This window comes from Triticum urartu, chromosome 4A (genome assembly GCF_056163025.1).
Source record: "Triticum urartu cultivar PI428250 chromosome 4A, HENAU_Tu73, whole genome shotgun sequence".
Classification (NCBI taxonomy): Eukaryota; Viridiplantae; Streptophyta; class Magnoliopsida; order Poales; family Poaceae; genus Triticum; species Triticum urartu.
This window is the reverse complement of record NC_141876.1, coordinates 400,528,295-400,544,624: the sequence shown is the minus strand read 5'-3', so window position 1 is coordinate 400,544,624 and position 16,330 is coordinate 400,528,295. Positions and strand designations below refer to the sequence as shown.

At 48.2% G+C, this 16,330-nt stretch overlaps 2 protein-coding genes across 3 annotated transcripts; one reads left to right on the top strand and one right to left on the bottom strand.

Moving 5' to 3' along the window:
• The first annotated feature begins 5,106 nt into the window (after positions 1-5,106).
• LOC125551761 (protein transport protein yos1) lies at positions 5,107-5,622 on the top strand. Its single transcript, XM_048715082.2, has one exon. The coding sequence runs from the start codon at positions 5,109-5,111 to the stop codon at positions 5,343-5,345; it is 237 nt and encodes a 78-aa protein (XP_048571039.1). The 5' UTR covers positions 5,107-5,108; the 3' UTR covers positions 5,346-5,622.
• Positions 5,623-6,099: 477 nt separating this feature from the next.
• LOC125551760 (cytochrome P450 714B2) lies at positions 6,100-10,409 on the bottom strand. 2 transcript variants are annotated; one of them, XM_048715081.2, is made up of 5 exons: positions 9,933-10,404; positions 7,759-7,985; positions 7,253-7,500; positions 6,817-7,162; positions 6,100-6,722 (listed from the first exon to the last, which is right to left on the bottom strand). In XM_048715081.2, exons 1-5 carry the CDS (start codon positions 10,222-10,224, stop codon positions 6,282-6,284), a joined length of 1,554 nt encoding a protein of 517 aa, XP_048571038.1. In that variant the 5' UTR covers positions 10,225-10,404; the 3' UTR covers positions 6,100-6,281. The 2 variants fall into 2 exon arrangements, with proteins under 2 accessions (XP_048571038.1, XP_048571037.1); XM_048715080.2 differs by having other exon boundaries at positions 6,817-7,500; positions 9,933-10,409.
• Positions 10,410-16,330: the final 5,921 nt, after the last annotated feature.

Genomic DNA, 16,330 nt, shown 5'->3' with positions numbered 1-16,330 from the left:
CCCCCTTTAACAGTATGGTGTTTCCTATGACTTAAGAAAGAGAAAATGAAACTACGAAAATAAAAGTCTTCACGCTTCATAATCCTCGCGTGAATATCAAGTCTTCACAATCACACCAATTTCTTCATTTTCAAAGTCTTCAAGAAAACCAAAGTCTTCACCTGAAGACATTCATTTTTAGGGATCGACTTTCATCGTAAATATCAAACTCCTCATAGACTTATAGACCTGTGTATACTCATAAACGCATTAGTCCCTTAACCTATAAGTCTTCAATACACCAAAATCACTAAGGGGCACTAGATGCACTTACAAAACCTATGTGAACAATGCTGGAGGCACATCATGGCATCTCCAACAGGTAGCAAAACTCGAACGACTGGGTGCCAATTTGGAGGACATGTGTTCCTTCTAAACTAGAAGTATTTTCTTGGAGATTGGCCCGACAGTCTCTCCCGGCCGACGACTTGCTTGATCATCGCAACATGGCTACTTCACGTGTATGTGCGTTGTGTGGAGAAGCGGACAGCTCGAGGCACATTTTACTTGAGTGTAGCATGTCGAGAAGTGTTCGGGCCCTCTCAGATGAGCAAATGGTCGAACATATGTGCCAAAAACACCAAACCCAATGCAAAGGAGTGGCTATTTGCTAGAAATGACACATTGTTGAAGGAGTAGTTTACACAATTGATCTTCGCATTATGGGTGATACGGAGCTCCCGAATGAAGGATTCATGAGGACATATTTCAAAGCCCGTTAACTACCCACGGTTTTGTTATGTCTTTCTTGTCAAATATTGAGTTTCCACATAAGCACACGGTGAGCTCGAGTACCAAGTCCGAGCCAGCGGATCCCTCTGTCGGCAAATCATGTGAAAATTAATGTTGATGCAGCGATATCAAGACATGGAGTTTTCGGCGCGGTCGATGCAATATGCCGAGACTAGGGGGAACGTTCATGGGCGCGTCTATGTTGTTCTTTCCACACATTTTTTTATTGTGAGATCTTTCCACACATGGTTGATCCTTCTATACTTGAGGTTCTAGTCATCAGGGAGGCATTAGCTCTTACACATGACCTTTATGTCCATCATATCTTCGTCTCTTCGGACTGCAAGTTGATTGTGGAGGAAATTAAGAACAGGAGCTCAGTTACGTATGGAGCTGTTATCATAGAAATCAAAGTTACATCATTAGATTTTGCTTTCAGCATCTTTAGTCATGAATTTAAAATCTCGAACGTAGAGACTCACAATCTCATAAAACACGATTTTTATTAGGAGCTGTTCGTCATGTTTTAGTTAGGCCAACGAAAGATCTTCTCTGTAAACGATAATAAAGTTTGTAAGGTTGTGTAAGAAAACGCCTGCAGTCAGGATCCGGCTCCTCTACCGTGCCCAGCGGTATGGTACTCTGCCGTGCCTTCTTCCTACCCAGGGGTACGCACTGGTATGGGCCAGAATATCCCAAAAAAGAGAAGATATAGGCCAGAATCTAACCAGCCTAGCAAACCTGATACATCACACACCGCTAAAAAAAAATGGATGCATCACACCCCTGCACATTAACTAATTAACTATTACTTTTCTGAAAAAAGCAATTAACTATTATTATTTTCCCCAAAAAATATTATTATCTAAAAACACGGATTTTGTATCTCAGTCATATATTACACGGAGCGGAATTTGTATTTTATATTTTCCTTTTCCTAATTTTTATTACTTATTATTGTTTTGTCAGTTGGATCGGTCCTTTTATTTTTATTTTTTGTGCCTTTTTGTTTCTCCTCGCGACGCTCCTTGCTCGCGGAGTGGCCTACCAAAAAATAGACCGCTACTTGTTGTTTGGGCTAAATCTATTAGATAATCCTATTTGATAACTTCAGATAATTCGCAAAAAGCCCGGATAATCCACATCCGTCGGATATTATCGATACCGTATCCGCTACCATATCCGTCGAATATCCTGTTGACCAAAATCCATATCCGGGGATTCATGCGGCCGCATTTACATGTTCATGGATCGCACGTAATTACAGTTGCATGTCAGTCGGGCGGGCGTAAATGTGTTCACGTGCCTCTCATAGGTGCTCATAACGGCATAAATATTAAAAATCGCTCCGCGTAGAATATGACTGAGATTTAGCAAAACCATTTTTCTAATAAGAGTTCATTTTCATTAAAGAATGTTGCTCATGTGTATTGCTAATTAAAAGTTAACTTTTTTACAATAATAAGTAGGTAATTTTTTTTGAGGGGTAGAACTAGTCTTTATTCATCAAAATCCACAACATGTGGGATACGGTTTAGATCATGGGATTGGCCAAACCAGAAATGGCGTCCCGGATCTAGAGACAAAGAAAATTTAGCTAAACTATGAGCTTCTACATTCACTTCCCTACGCTCAAAAGTAAAAAGACATTGAAATTGTTCTGCCTGAAGGCGAATCTCGCTAATGATTGCATCATATCTCCCCCGAGCATTCTTGTTGATATCTGAGATAACCTGTCTTAAGTCCGATGCCACAATGAAGCTCTGTAGATGCAAGTCCTCAGCTAACGCCAGTGCCTCACGACATGCGATCGCTTCAAGGGTGGCTGGATCATCAAGACCTTGGATCACCAATGATGAACTTGCTAAGAAATTCCCTTGGCTATCCCTGCAGACTGCCGCCGCTGTTCCTCTTCTACCCGAACAAACTCCCGCGTCCACATGGATCTTTGCAAAACCCGGTGGCGGTATTCTTGGTGATCGTCTTGGCCCTCTTGCAGAAGGTGCATGCGCTGCTGGGCGACTTTTGTTGGACATGTCAAGCTCAGATATAAATCTTTTGATAAACAAATGAGTCGCTTGTGGTGAATGAAAAATGCCCTCATGTATTGCTTTGCGCCTAGAGGACCATATTACCCATAACGTTACAGCGATGAGCACGAACTGGTGGTGCTGCAGGGTTTCCATGAGTGTGAAAAGCCATTGCTTTGCGTTCGGTTCCGTTGTGCTTATCAGGTGCTGCGCTAACTCCTCGTCCACCAGTGCCCATGTGCATCTCGCGACAGTGCAATTGATAAGCGAATGCCTCCACGAGTCCTCTGCCCCGCATAGTCCACATCACGTAGTTTCCGTCATTTTCCTATAGGAGCGCACATCTTCTGTTGAAAGTGAATGCTTCGACAGGCGCCATAGAAACATTCTTATCTTGGAAGGGACAGTCGTCTTCCATAAGGTTTTCCAGGAGCCTTCTTCCGCCGACATGTTCGAGGAACCAATAAGTAGGTAATTGCTCTAGTTAATCTGTGCATAGATGAACGGCTGGGCTGGTTAGTTCTAATTTCTGACCCATAGGCCCAATACCAATGTGTACGCTGGGTAAGAAGGCACGGCAGAGTGGGCACGGTAGAGGATCCTCGTCCCTGCAGCCACGCGAGCAAGAGGACTAGGGTTTCTCCCCCTGTCGATTCACACCCGCATTCGCGTCGCTCTCCTCACTCCTCTCCTCTCTCCTGCGGACGGATCTCGCCGCCCCGTCGCCTCCCAAGCACGTCGCCGGTGCGCATCCTCACCGCGCAGAGGTTGAACTCTCCTCCTCCCATCCCTCTTCCATCTGTCCCCATACCTCTCGGATCCCTCATCTCTCTCTGCCCCTTGCGCTGCTGCTTCTGCCGATGCGGATGTGAGCAGGCGGCTAGGCGGGGTGCTGCCGTTCCTGCGCGCGTTTTGCTCGGAGCCGAGCTCCCTGCCATGGCCGCCGTGGCCATGGGAGATGCTCCCCTCGCTCCTGTACAGGCGCGAGCACCCACACGCACCCATGCGCGAGCACGCGCGTTCACCCCTGTCCCGCACGCACACGCATGCCCACAGCCGCGATGCACATGCTCTGTCCCGAATCTCCTTCTCCTCCTATGGATCTGTGTGATTAGCATGCATCTATGTGAACAATTGGGCTAGTAATTGTTTTGATTGCCATGGATCTGTGTGATCTGTCCCAAGAGTTTGCTAACTTGTGGAAATTAGAAGAAATCAGTAGGTAGTAAAAATTGTTATGCAATCACAACAATTCAATATGTTAACCTCCTGAATAATGTGTGCATATATTTTATTTTGTTTTGATGATGCAAATGATGTCAATATTATCAGTGCCCATGCCTTATAAATCTGTGCTGAGTTTATATAGATGAATGACAACGGCAAGACCCGAGATACGCTGATAGTGCAAGCTGCTGGTTTGGTTGCTGTTTTGTGTGCCTATATGGCCACGATATAAATAAAAAACAACCATCAAAGTCTAGGGTATTAACCACTTTGCACACTCAAGACTGATAGTAAGCTTGAATTCGATAAGCCGAAACGAACAGAAAAAAATAAACAGTTTGTCAGGGCTTCTCGCTACCTTAGTTTATTCCCATCGTAATCCATAAGCCTGTTTTTGGAACTTCAAACCCCCACCACCAGTCAAACATCCATCTGATTTTGATTCCTTTTGCCGGTAAGAGAACCCCTAGTTTGCCTGGATTGTAATTCGGTCTGCTCTAGCCTTTTTGTATGCTGTGAACAATTGAGTCCTACCATATATTTCTTCATTGTTACCAATCTCAGTTACCCTGAAGTGATACTACAAATAGCAGTTTATTTTTGAAAAAAATGGGCCCTGTGCTTCATGTTAGGCCTGCCCCTCTGGTACGGAACCCTGGTTTGCAGTCCCTGGATTGTTCCCAGTTAATTAGCGTGATTTTCAGAAATTCCCTAGTTGTTCATATACCCCCAGTGTGAATTTCTCAGTTTTGCTCACCTTATTTCCTAGTGATGGTTTGCTCATATGGGCATTCCTGCGACGGAGGGATCTTTCCCAGTGAACCTTGAAATTTACTTTAGAAACTTATGGCATATCATTAACATTCTAGTGCCACATCTGGGCCTGATGGAAGTCATAATGTATGTGTTAGTGTATTTTCTTGTCCAGTTATGTTTATGTTTCAGAAGATGATGTTACTTTGCTATGTTGAATCCATGTGGACAGAATTGTCTATTGGTTCAGTTATGATGGTCTGGTGACTGGTGGCACATAAGTACCAAAGTTTTCAACTAACAGAGTTGTGGTATTCATGTACAGAGATGGGCTTGTGGATGCTGCTGGAGGGTTTTTTGCTTCTTGCAAATTCTTTGGCGATCCTGAATGAAGACCGCTTTCTTGGTCCCAGGGGATGGAGCATGTCTGAAGTTTCAGGAAATGGGCAAACAAAGTCGTTGAAGGGGCAGATCGTGGGGCTCATCTACGCCACACAGTTTTTGCGGATGCCCTTGATAGCGCTTAATGTTCTTATCATTGTTGTGAAAATGGTGTCAGGCTGAGGCTCTCTGCTGTTGGGTTGAACTGATTTCAGTACCAGCATTATGTAAAAGCTAATCATGTTCAAAAGTTGCTGCAAGATGTTCACGCTGACTTGAATGTGGCCTGTTGGCTTTGTTGCTGTAAATCCCTCTGCTCTGAGGGTAATCTTTCCTCCTGTATGACTTCTGAATCATGCATGCATCTGTTGCTATTGGTGTGGGAGTATGCACTTACGCTACCATGATCACCATGTAAATGTTCGGTCTAATTTAAACATCGGTACTGTGTTCGGTTAAAGACGTTATCTGGTGGCAGAACCAACGTTTTCTGTAGTTTTGCCTTATTTGCCGTCTTAATTGTTGATTGTAGTATATCCTTTTCCTTGGGAATCATTTTGAGCCTAGTCTCTTGTTTTCGGTTGTTTCTGTGAAGGTTTTTTTTTGGTTTAGTACTGTATACATTGTGCTGGCACTGCTTTTATATTTGAACTCTTCCTGAGCTTCTCAACTTTAGATGATGATCAAGCTATGGGAGAAGGATGATTGACCCATTCACAGATTTTGTGTTGCAAGTTGGACAGTGGTTTGCGTTTTGTTTGTCAGACAAAAGTATGCTGCTGCACACAGGATTTTGTGTTCCTTTATTCACATGCTTATTACACTTCTCTAGTCTTGTAATTAGTGTTGTATTTTGATCTGGGTATTCGCATCATAACAGCTGCGACTGTTTTCTTGAATGGAAAATTAGGACATTTACTCATCTGGCACCTTCCTCTAGTCAAGCTGAACCTTAACATACCCACGAGAACGATCATATCTGAACAAATTCGAACGTGTGTATCTGTACATTCTCTCAAGCAAGCAAGCTGCATTCATTGATTAAACTACGTACGTACAAATTTCTTTGCATGAGCGAGGACGGATGCTAACATTATTATATCCAGGACGTTGCCTCTCTTAGTATGTAGTAGTAGTAGAAGCAGTCTGCACTTTGGTTAAGGCGAGGTCGACGCCGAACTCGGGCTCCACTATGAGTTTCAGCGCTGGAGAATGGTGATAGAGCGGCGAGAGCTTGAGCGCAAACTTGGAGATGATGAGAGATATGAGTATCTTGAGCTCTGCCGTGGCGAACCCTTGGCCGAGGCAGGTCCGAGCGCCGGCGCCAAACGGCAAGTAGGAGTGCAGCTGGGGTCGAGCGTCGGAGAAGCGTGCCGGGTTGAACTCCTTGGCATCAGGACCCCACAGCTTGGGGTCAAGGTGCATTGTGGAGACAGGGATGTAGATGTTGACGCCTTTTGGGATGTGCACGCCCCCCAGCTTCAGTTCCTGAAGTGCCATCCTTGACACAAAGGCGCCTGCTGGGTACAGCCTCAGGGTTTCCTGAATCACCATCGTCAGCTGCATTTCCAATTTTATCGGAGTTCAAGTCAGCTAGCTATCATCATAATATGATCACTTTGTGAAGATTGGGGATACATTCATATGTACATACATTCTTCATTTTCTGGAGTGATTGGGAGTCTAGTGGACGCCCCCCGCAGACGTCCAGGACCTCTTGGCGGACCCGGTCCTGCCATTCTGGGTGCAGGCCAAGGAGCATTAGGCACCAGGCAGCTGTTACAGCTGTGCTCTCGTATCCTGCAAAATATATGCTCTTGCAGTTGTCCACTATAAAGTTCTCTGCCTCGCGGAGCCCCACCTTGCTGCTGCTTGCGCTGTGAAGGATCGCGCGCAGTAAATTCTTGTCCTCTCCGCTTTCCTTGACGATCTCCAGTATCAGCCTGTGCACCTGCTTGTGAAGCCCCCACGCCTGCCTGTTCTTCTTGGTAGGAAAGAACCTGCAGAATGAGGATCTTAGTCTATGTTCCTTCACCGACGAAAATGGTGAATTGTGAAAGTTTCTACATTTTGATGAACATTTTTTTAACCTTAGGCCGGTCATTTCAGCTAGCACATTTGGCTTGGACACGGCCTTCTGCAGCTCTCTGAGCTTGAGGAAGATCTTCTTTCCTTTGACGTAGCTGCTTCCGAAGCATGTCCTGGAGATGACATCTGCGGAGTAGGCTCTTATGTCGTCGTCAATCTTGATGTCTACGGTGCCGCCACTCTTGTCGACCCTCGCTTCCCATGACTCGAGCAGTGTTTGCGCAGAATCTACCATCAGATCCACCATTCCCTGGTTTGGTTTGGTTATATATAGATGAAGATACAAAATGAGTCTAGCTGTATATATGCTGCTCTTAAATAGAGTACTGTACCACAGCAGCGCAGAATAATGCAGGATTACATACTGTAAGTGGTCCTAATTACTCCGAATCTTATCAGACACTACCTAGCTGGATCAGAATGTTGTGTTGCTGCTGGGCATGCATGGTCCAAATGAGAACACTCGCGACGCATTATCTAGCTGGAGCTGAGAATTATGTAGGAGTACCTTGACCTTGTCGAGAAAGAACTCGGGCGCAATGATCTTCCTCTGGTGGGCCCAAGCCTCGCCGTTGGACTTGAGGATGCCTCTGCCGAACAGTGGCTCGTGCGTGGCCTTTAGGTAGGAGCTCTTGCCGAGGTCCAGCGAGACGCAGAGGTTGATGTCCCGGACCACGTCTGCCCGGCTCACGTGAAGGAACACCACGTTCCCCATGGAGTAAGTGAACACTGGACCTGCATGCACTCATACTACATGTTAATGAATGAATATGAAATGAACCCTGCCCGGTTCCCACACGTAATAATTACTGTACTGTAGATAATACATGTTCATCACACGTAGTAGCTAGAATCAAAGATGTACTGTATTGTTGGGAAAATAATGAGTTGTATTCCGTTTCATCAATCAATCAAATCAAAGATAAAAAAAAAGAGAGTAGGAATCGTTCTTGGCATTGGCATTGCCATTGGGTTGCCGGTCACCATCGACGGCTCTGTTGGATTACCTCGGCGGAACGACCGTAAACCGACACGACGGTAGGCATCCAACAGGAGTCCGGCTCCTCCCGGCGCTCAAGATAAGAAAAGGTGAAAGCGCAGGCGTGCGGAATGGGACAGACGACACAACCGGCGGCCAAGTTGAGGGAGCGGCGTCTCCATCGCCGATCGCCTCATCACGCGCCCCTCCGCAAAGCGGTGGACGGGAGCTCGCGCGCTCTGGCTGGCGGCGGCCGAATGAGCCGCGAGCCCACGCGCATGCATGCAGGCGCACACGGGGGCGATAGCTCCAGCTCCGGCTCCCAATCCCAAGTCCGACATGGACGTGCCGGCGGTCCAATCGTCTCTGGCGGTCCACACATGACATGATCCACCCCGGCGCGGACACCGCACCGCACCGGTGGAGGAATGGAATGGATGGCGTTGCTGTTGCTGGCGTTGGGAAGCCAGAGGTGGTCTCGTAGTACGTACTACTCTATGTTGCGTTGCGTGCCCACCCACCTGACGTGATATGTCGGGGCTGCCTCGTATGTATCATCATGGATAATCTGAAATTATCCTTCTAATCCGATCCATTTCCATGTGACTTGATTGTGTCTTTCTGCTTAGTGCATCAAATTATATATATTGTTACTTGCAAGCTACTAGCCGCTATCTATACATGCATGCATCAAGGACGAACAAGATTCATTTCGAGGGAGCTCGGATGATGCACATGCTGTACGTGGCTAGCTCACGGCTATGCCGTTTGCATCACGCCAAAACTATAGGATAGGATCTACAGGGAGTTCATCACCTTGACCCATTTCAGCTCTCTACAGTTACGTGCTTTGTTTCTTTCCTTTTATAAACAAAATAAAAGTACTATCGTATAGGGGGGTTGGGTTTGTTGTTCTTTGTGGGCATGCATGTCCTCTCCTGCAACATCATTCAGTTTTAGTAGGGGTGGGTTCGAGAGAACAGTTAAATCGTGCAAGCTGATGGCGCCCAGCTCACCTAATATATGGTATGCATCTTTGCTATCCAACATTGTCATGCAGCAACAGGAAAGGCCAAATTCTGAAATTCTGCAGCACGAGACCACCACAAGTTTAGTCGACCTGTTAACGTTGCAACTTCTAGAGTTAACTTAAGATCCACATCACAAATACGGATTGACAGGTTGATTTATTTAAGGAAACCATTTGTTTAATACTCCTACTGCTCAGCTGGGACCTCATCATTGCCGGGTCCTGAGAGAGATTGCACTTGATGATGCCAGATTTTTAAAATGGCCAACCTATGTTTGTTGCTACTATATGGAGTACACCAGCTTAGTGTCCAACACCAGAATGAATCAATCATTCGGCTAAATATGTATGTGCTAATATAAACAATCAGGCATCTTTGGGCTCTGTTAGTGCTTAGTACTAAGCTCCTTCCCTCAACAACAACAAAAAAAAACAATTAGATAATTAAGCTCCCTCTCTTCTTTGGGAGCGACGCTGCAAACTGTTTGGTGCCCGACCGATGCCAAACGAGGGGCATGAGGGGTGAGAAATATGAAGATGGCTTTGTTTTTCAGGGAAAAGAAGTTGACTGAGAAATTAGTAAGCCAAATATGTATGTATGCAACAGGAAGAAGATGCTTCAAAGGATGAATAAAGCAAATATATAAGGTGATGGCCGGAGACACAAATATACCATGCTCTTTCCTCCATTTCTCGTAGAAGGGCAGCACGGCTGGGCGGTAGTCGTGGACGATGCGGCCGCCGGCTCGGGGGGCCGACTTTGCGGCGGCGACGGCCTCCCTCATGTCGGCGATGTTGCCGTAAGGGAAAGACGGGCGCGGGCCGCCGATGCCCTGCCTCCTGAACCCAGCAAGAAGCCTCTGCGGCACCACCCAGACGGTGTAGTAGAGGTAGAGCGCGAGGCAGCACGCCCCCACGCAGCATAGGCTTAGCACCACCTTCGTCGCCATGCCCACCTCTATCATCTCTCTCTCTCTCTCTCTCTCTAAACTGCTTGATCTCTGTATGCACTTCTCTCTATGTGAGGTGGAGAGGTGGTACTGTGTTATACGGGGGACGGGAAACAAGTGGGGAAAGGTGGTAGAGTCCAAACGCCAAGTTTGGCATAGAATGGCTCCCCCGAAAAGAAATCCATCACCAGCAGTGAGAGTGTGGGCCGGGCCCTGGGGTAATATCCAAAGTGTGTACTGCCTGTCTATCTATCGAGCGTTCTCTTTTCTTTTCTTTTTATTACAGTACTAGTACCAGTACTATATAATATATTCCCCTTCTTTCTTTTTGGTGCGGGAAGGGAAGGCGATCCAGTATCTCTTTTGATCTGCGGCGACGAATCAAAAGGTTCGTACTCACTGTTCAGGCATGCATGCGGCCTCATTTCATGAAACAGTCTGAGCTACCACCTGAGCTAGCTAGGAGACAGCAGCTCTCAAATCTCGCCGTCTCGTTCAATCTTATCCACCAAAGTCGGCAAAAAATAATTCTGATGCGTGACTCCACCCACCTCTCCTCTCCTCTCGGTGGAATGGTCTTGTTGCTGCACGGCACACCCCTTTCCTCGTTAGGGCAACTCCAACACGGCGATGCATTTGGTCTGCACGACGGTCTAATGCACCGACGCAAACCCAAAACCCGTTTGCTCCTTGTTCGTCTAGACAAATTTTTGGCTTAAATTTGAGTCCTATTTGTGTCCACATGGACACGAGACGGACGCGCCGCGCGTTTGTTCGGTGTCTGTCTTGGGCTTGCGTGTCAGCTGCCCAACCACAGCGTCGGGAAGTCCACTTCTTTTTAAAATAGCAAGTGTGTGTGGGTGTGTGTCGGTCCGGGGGAGGGGGGGGGGTGATCCACTTCCCCGTCCACATCTAGCAAATCTAGTCACACTCGCCTCCATGTCGACGATAGGAAACCCTAGCCCGAGCCATGGGATTCTTCGGCGGCAAAGGGAAGAGCAAGGCCAAGGTGGAGGAGGGCTCCTCCTCATGCCCACTGGTGGCGAGGTGGGCGCTGGTGCCAGCGGCGGGAGGGCGCGTTGGCTGCGGGACCGCTTGTACATCATGATGCACCGCGGGCGGTACCACTGGGAGTACCGCATCCCGCTGCCATGGCTGGACATGAACCTCCCCCACGGCTGGCACCTCAACACCCATCGCATCCTGGTGTTGGCGATGCCGATGTCAGCTCGCGCGCATTCGGAGGAGGTGCGCAAGCGGCGCGCCTTCCTGACGTCGGAGCAGCCCCGTAATCCGGCGTTCGCACCAGATTCCCTCAACTGGGAAGTCTGGTTCGCCACCAAGCACGTCACTGCCTGCAACGGCGCCGCTCGTTCAGTTCGCTCGTGGAGTCCTTAGATCAGTAGTTTTGGATAAACTCACTCATAAAGGAAGAATAGCGCTCTAGCGTGGCTCGCTTCGCTTTTCGACGCGGAGCTCGTCCAGATCGATGACAACATCCCTCCACCGTCCCCGGTGGTGGCGCTGGAGGACCAGGAGGCGAAGGCGGCATACTAGGCCGCCCTCAAGGAGGTGCTCCAGCGCGCCCTCGAGGAGTCCTAGCGCGAGGAGGACACGTGCTGGTTCGGCATGGAGGGGGACTGCGTCTACCCCCAGTCACCACCGCCTCTCCTCGAGCCCATGCCCATGTCAACGCCACCACCACTACCACCCTCGACGAGCAGTACCACTGGCCGGGGTACGTTCGCGAGTGGGTGGGCGCGCCGCCCTGTGGCTAGGCGCGATGCCGGAGTAGGAGGCGATGTACCTCCAGCAATGGAAGGCCCGCGCACTGGCGGAGGAGTGGGAAAACAGCGAGCGTTGTGCATGCAAATGGACCGCGAGGAGGAGCGCCGACAGCGCTGGGCACACTAGGAGGAGGAGGAACGTCGGGAGTGTGTGGAGAAGGAGCGTGCGTGCCGCACACCAGATCCATCGGTGCAACACAAGTCGGAGGAGGCGGCGTCACAGCAGGCCTTCCCGTGGGCGAGGCCGCCGCCGAACTTTCTCGACCTCACCGGCCCGGATGATGGCTACGCCTAGGGCGGCGTGTTGAGCGGCTGGGAGTCGCAATTTCTTTTTTTAGTTTTAATATTTATGTTTAATTATGTTGAAGTGGACTTTGGACGACGATTGACTGACCATTTTAATGTGTAATTATGTTTAGTTTATACGCATGTTTAAAAAAAATTGAGTCCACGCAGACAATGCTAAGCCACCGTTGTGTGCACCGACTAACCTGAACGAAAAAGCGGACATGCCCGTCTGCTCGACCGACCCAAATGAATAAAAATGAACAAAAGTCGCATCCATTTGCGTCGGTGTGTTGGCGTTGTCCTTAGAGCATTTACCGCCGGCATTTTCAAATCCTCCTCAAATGTTCGCGGATGCGATCTGTTAGTGACTGGACAGGAGAGAGAAGGAAAAAAAATGACTCAATCGGACCCATCATATCATCCCTGTACGTCCGGGCCGTCCACGAACCCTCATAGTAAGGACAAATGTAGGGAGAATAAGATGGCTCGCGGACGCGCCGGTCAGTCCGTCACGTAGGACGCGGCCCACCTCAGACCATCTTTTTTCTTTGTTTATTCTTTTTTCTTTTTTTTTCATCTCCACCAATCACATGTAAGTGACCAGACATATAAGGAAGAAAATTAGAAGTATAGATGCATGGGCGAACAAATAGGGCTTAAAACGGACATGTCCGGACATTGACCGAGCGCGTCGCGTTTAGAGAGTCAGATTTGATAAGCCCGACTGTAGATGCTCTTAGCAAAGCTCAAATGCTGATTTTTCGCCCTGCATTTATGACGCAAATGCGCCTCAACAACAAAGTTTGTGAAATTCAGAATTTATCACCTACATCGGTAGAATGGTGTCCGTGTCTACTTTGAACGCACAAGGAAAAACAATGGCCGTTCTAGTTGGGTGTGCAAAACAATCACTGTTCTCCTATGCAATGAGTGCAGAAAGGAGGAGCCCATGTTTTTCTTGTTTGAGCGCATCGAAAATGTATGGACGTTAGTCAAAGAGATGAGATGTGCGGCCCACAGAGATAAATACTGCCAGCCAGCAAGCTAGATTCGATCTTCTCTACGATCTCGTGAAAGGCGAAAAGATAAATGGTGGAAAATTACATGAGAGTGGGGAGAAATCAAACATTCACCATCACAGGGACCCTCTTGCATTAGGGCCAATCATTTTGCCAACTTTGTCCACCGGTACCCATGTAAAATGATTCACTGAATATATATCTAGTCGGCATCTAGTTTCCAAACGTGGTACTCGCTCCTTCCATCTATATAGTGTCTAATGCATTTTTCGAAACTGCCTTTGACTATTGATAAAATTAATACTACATGACATGCATAATGTGAAAATTATATCATTGAAAGCTCCTTTCACATATGAATTTGATGATGTGCTTTGTGTAAGTTGCATGTCATATGTTATTGCTCTAACATTTGGTCAAAGTTAGCCTTGAAAAACGCATTAGGCCCTATATAGATGGAAGGAGGGAGTAGGTGGGTTAAAGATCGTATATACCTAGCTTGGTGACACCATTGGAAACAAAACGACGATCTTGATATGATTTTTTTTGAAAAGAAGCATTAGCCCCAACCTCTGCATCAAACGACGCACACATACATTTTATTAAGTAGTACAGCAATAAAGTATGAAACTTAACTCAGATGCAAAAGCAAAAGCAAACCATAAAACAAAGTGCCACAACCCACAAAAATAGAAAACAATGCCTAAACACATATCATATTATATCTAGATCAGCCCCGACCTAACCCTTCTTTGACCCCCCGTGCGGCGGTGCCCCGCCGCACCGGGGCTTCCCCTGTCGGCGTTCGAGGCCCTCTCCCCTCCCTCCACAGCCGCCGGGCAAAGCCCGCATGTTGTGGCGGCGACAGGGCTCCTGCTGGTCATGGCTGGGAGTGGCGGCGGCGACGCCCGTTCCCATTCCTTCTGCTGCGGTGGTGCATGGTGGCGGCCAGAGGCGCAACGGTGACAGGCGAATGGCAGCGGCGGCGAGGCAAGCTCGATCTAGTCCTGCATGGGCCTGGCAGGCACCCCTGTTGCTTCCTGTGTGTGGCATCGACGGCCTGCGGCTCTGCCCGCGTCACTTGGGCGCCGGGGCGTGATAGGGAACAAAGCATGAAAATAATTAAAAAAACACACAAGATCTAATCTAGAAGCTGCAACGCAACGAGAGGGGAGTGTTTCTACGTACTCTCGTAGACCGCAAGCTTAGCGTATGCAACGCAGTTGATGTAGTCGTACTCATCGCGATCCAATATGATCTAGCGCTGAACGGACGACACCTCCGAGTTCAGCACACGTACGGCTCAACAACGTCCTATCCTTCTTGACCCATTAAGCAAGGGAGAGGAGGTAGATGACATCTGAACCAACACAACGGCGTGGTGGTGCTGGTGGCAGCAGAACGCCGACAGGGGTTCACCAAGCGCTGACGGAACGTGGACGAGGAGTAACGGGAGTGAGATGGGGCAAGGGTGGAAGGGTCCAGCTCCCCATGGCCTCCCCACTATATACATGGGCGGAGGGGGCTGGTGGCTTGCCCTCCAAGCCCCTAGGTTCGTCGGCCAGTGGGGGGGGGGAGGGGAAGGAAATCCCTCCTTTCCTTTCCCCACCGATCGCTATCCCCTTTTTTAGGGATCTTGATCTAATCCCTTCGGGATATGATCCTATTCCTTGTAAAGGGGGGTCTTGGTGTGCCTAGACTAGGGGTGTGGGGCCTTGACCCACTACCCACGTTCATGTGGCCCCCATGCAGGTGGGCCCCACTTCGGAACCTTCTAGAGCCTTCCTGTTACAATACCGAAAAATCCCAAACATTTTTCGGAACCCGGAATATGACTTCCCATATATAAATCTTAACCTCCGGACCATTCCGGAGCTCCTCGTGATGTCCCGGATCCCATCCGGGACTCTGAACTACTTTCGGACTTCACCATTTGAATATCTCAATACTACCCTAGCACTACCAAATGTTAAGCTTGCGACCCTACGGGTTCGGGAATCATGTAGACATGACCGAGACTCCTCTCAATAACCAATAGCGGGCGTGGATGCCCATATTGGTTCCTACATATTTCACGAAGATCTTTATCAGTTGAACCACAATGTCAAGGATTTAGCTAACCCTGTATGCAATTCCCTTTGTCCGGCGATATGTCACTTGCCCGAGGTTCGATCGTAAGTATCTCCATACCTAGTTTAATCTCATTACCGGTGATACGTCTCCAATGTATCTATAATTTATGAAGTATTCATGCCAAGTTTACAATAGTTTTATATGATTTTGATATGATTTGATTAGAACTAGCCCGGACTGACGCTGTTTTCAGCACAACTATCATGGTGTTGTTTTTGTGCAGAAATAAAAGTTCTCGGAATGCGATGAAAATCAACGGAGAATTTTTTAGGAAAATATAAAAAATACTAGAACAAAAATCTACCGAAGGGGAGTCCCATGGGCCCCATGAGGGGGGGGGGGCGCTCCCACCCCCTGGGCACGCCCCTGTGCCTCGTGGACTTCCTATGGGGCCCCCTGACTTGTTCTCGACACCAATCTCTCCTATAAATGCCCAAACCTCTGGAAAATAACCTAGATCGGAAGTTCCGCCGCCGCAAGCCTCTATAGCCACGAGAAATCAATGTAGGCCCTCTCTGGCACCCTGCCGGAGGGGGCCATCATCACCGGAGGGCATGGAGGAGGATGCCGGAGGAGCCATCATCACCATGAAGGCCAAGGACCAGAGGGGGAACCTCTTCCCATCTAGGGGGAGGCCATGGAGGAGAAAGCACAAGGGGGAGAACATCTCCACCTCTCTCCCGGTGGCACCGAGTACCATCGCCGCGGTGATCGTCTTCATCAACATCACCATCATCATCACCATCCTCATCTCTTTTATGCGGTCCACTCTCCCGCATCCCATTCTAATCCCTACTTTAACATGGTGCTTTATGCCACATATTATGATCCAATGATGTGTTGCCATCCTATGATGTTTTGAGTAGATATCCTTTGTCTTTGGGTTGATTGATG

Excerpts from the sequence above, each read along its gene's own strand:
- LOC125551761 (XM_048715082.2), top strand. The coding sequence starts at position 5,109 with ATGGGCTTGTGGATGCTGCTGGAGGGTTTTTTGCTTCTTGCAAATTCT.
- LOC125551760 (XM_048715080.2), bottom strand. The coding sequence starts at position 10,224 with ATGATAGAGGTGGGCATGGCGACGAAGGTGGTGCTAAGCCTATGCTGC. Across the intron at positions 7,986-9,932 it reads GAAATGGAGGAAAGAGCATG|GTCCAGTGTTCACTTACTCC; the intron begins GTATATTTGTGT and ends GAGTGCATGCAG. Across the intron at positions 6,723-6,816 it reads CACTCCAGAAAATGAAGAAT|CTGACGATGGTGATTCAGGA; the intron begins GTATGTACATAT and ends TTGGAAATGCAG.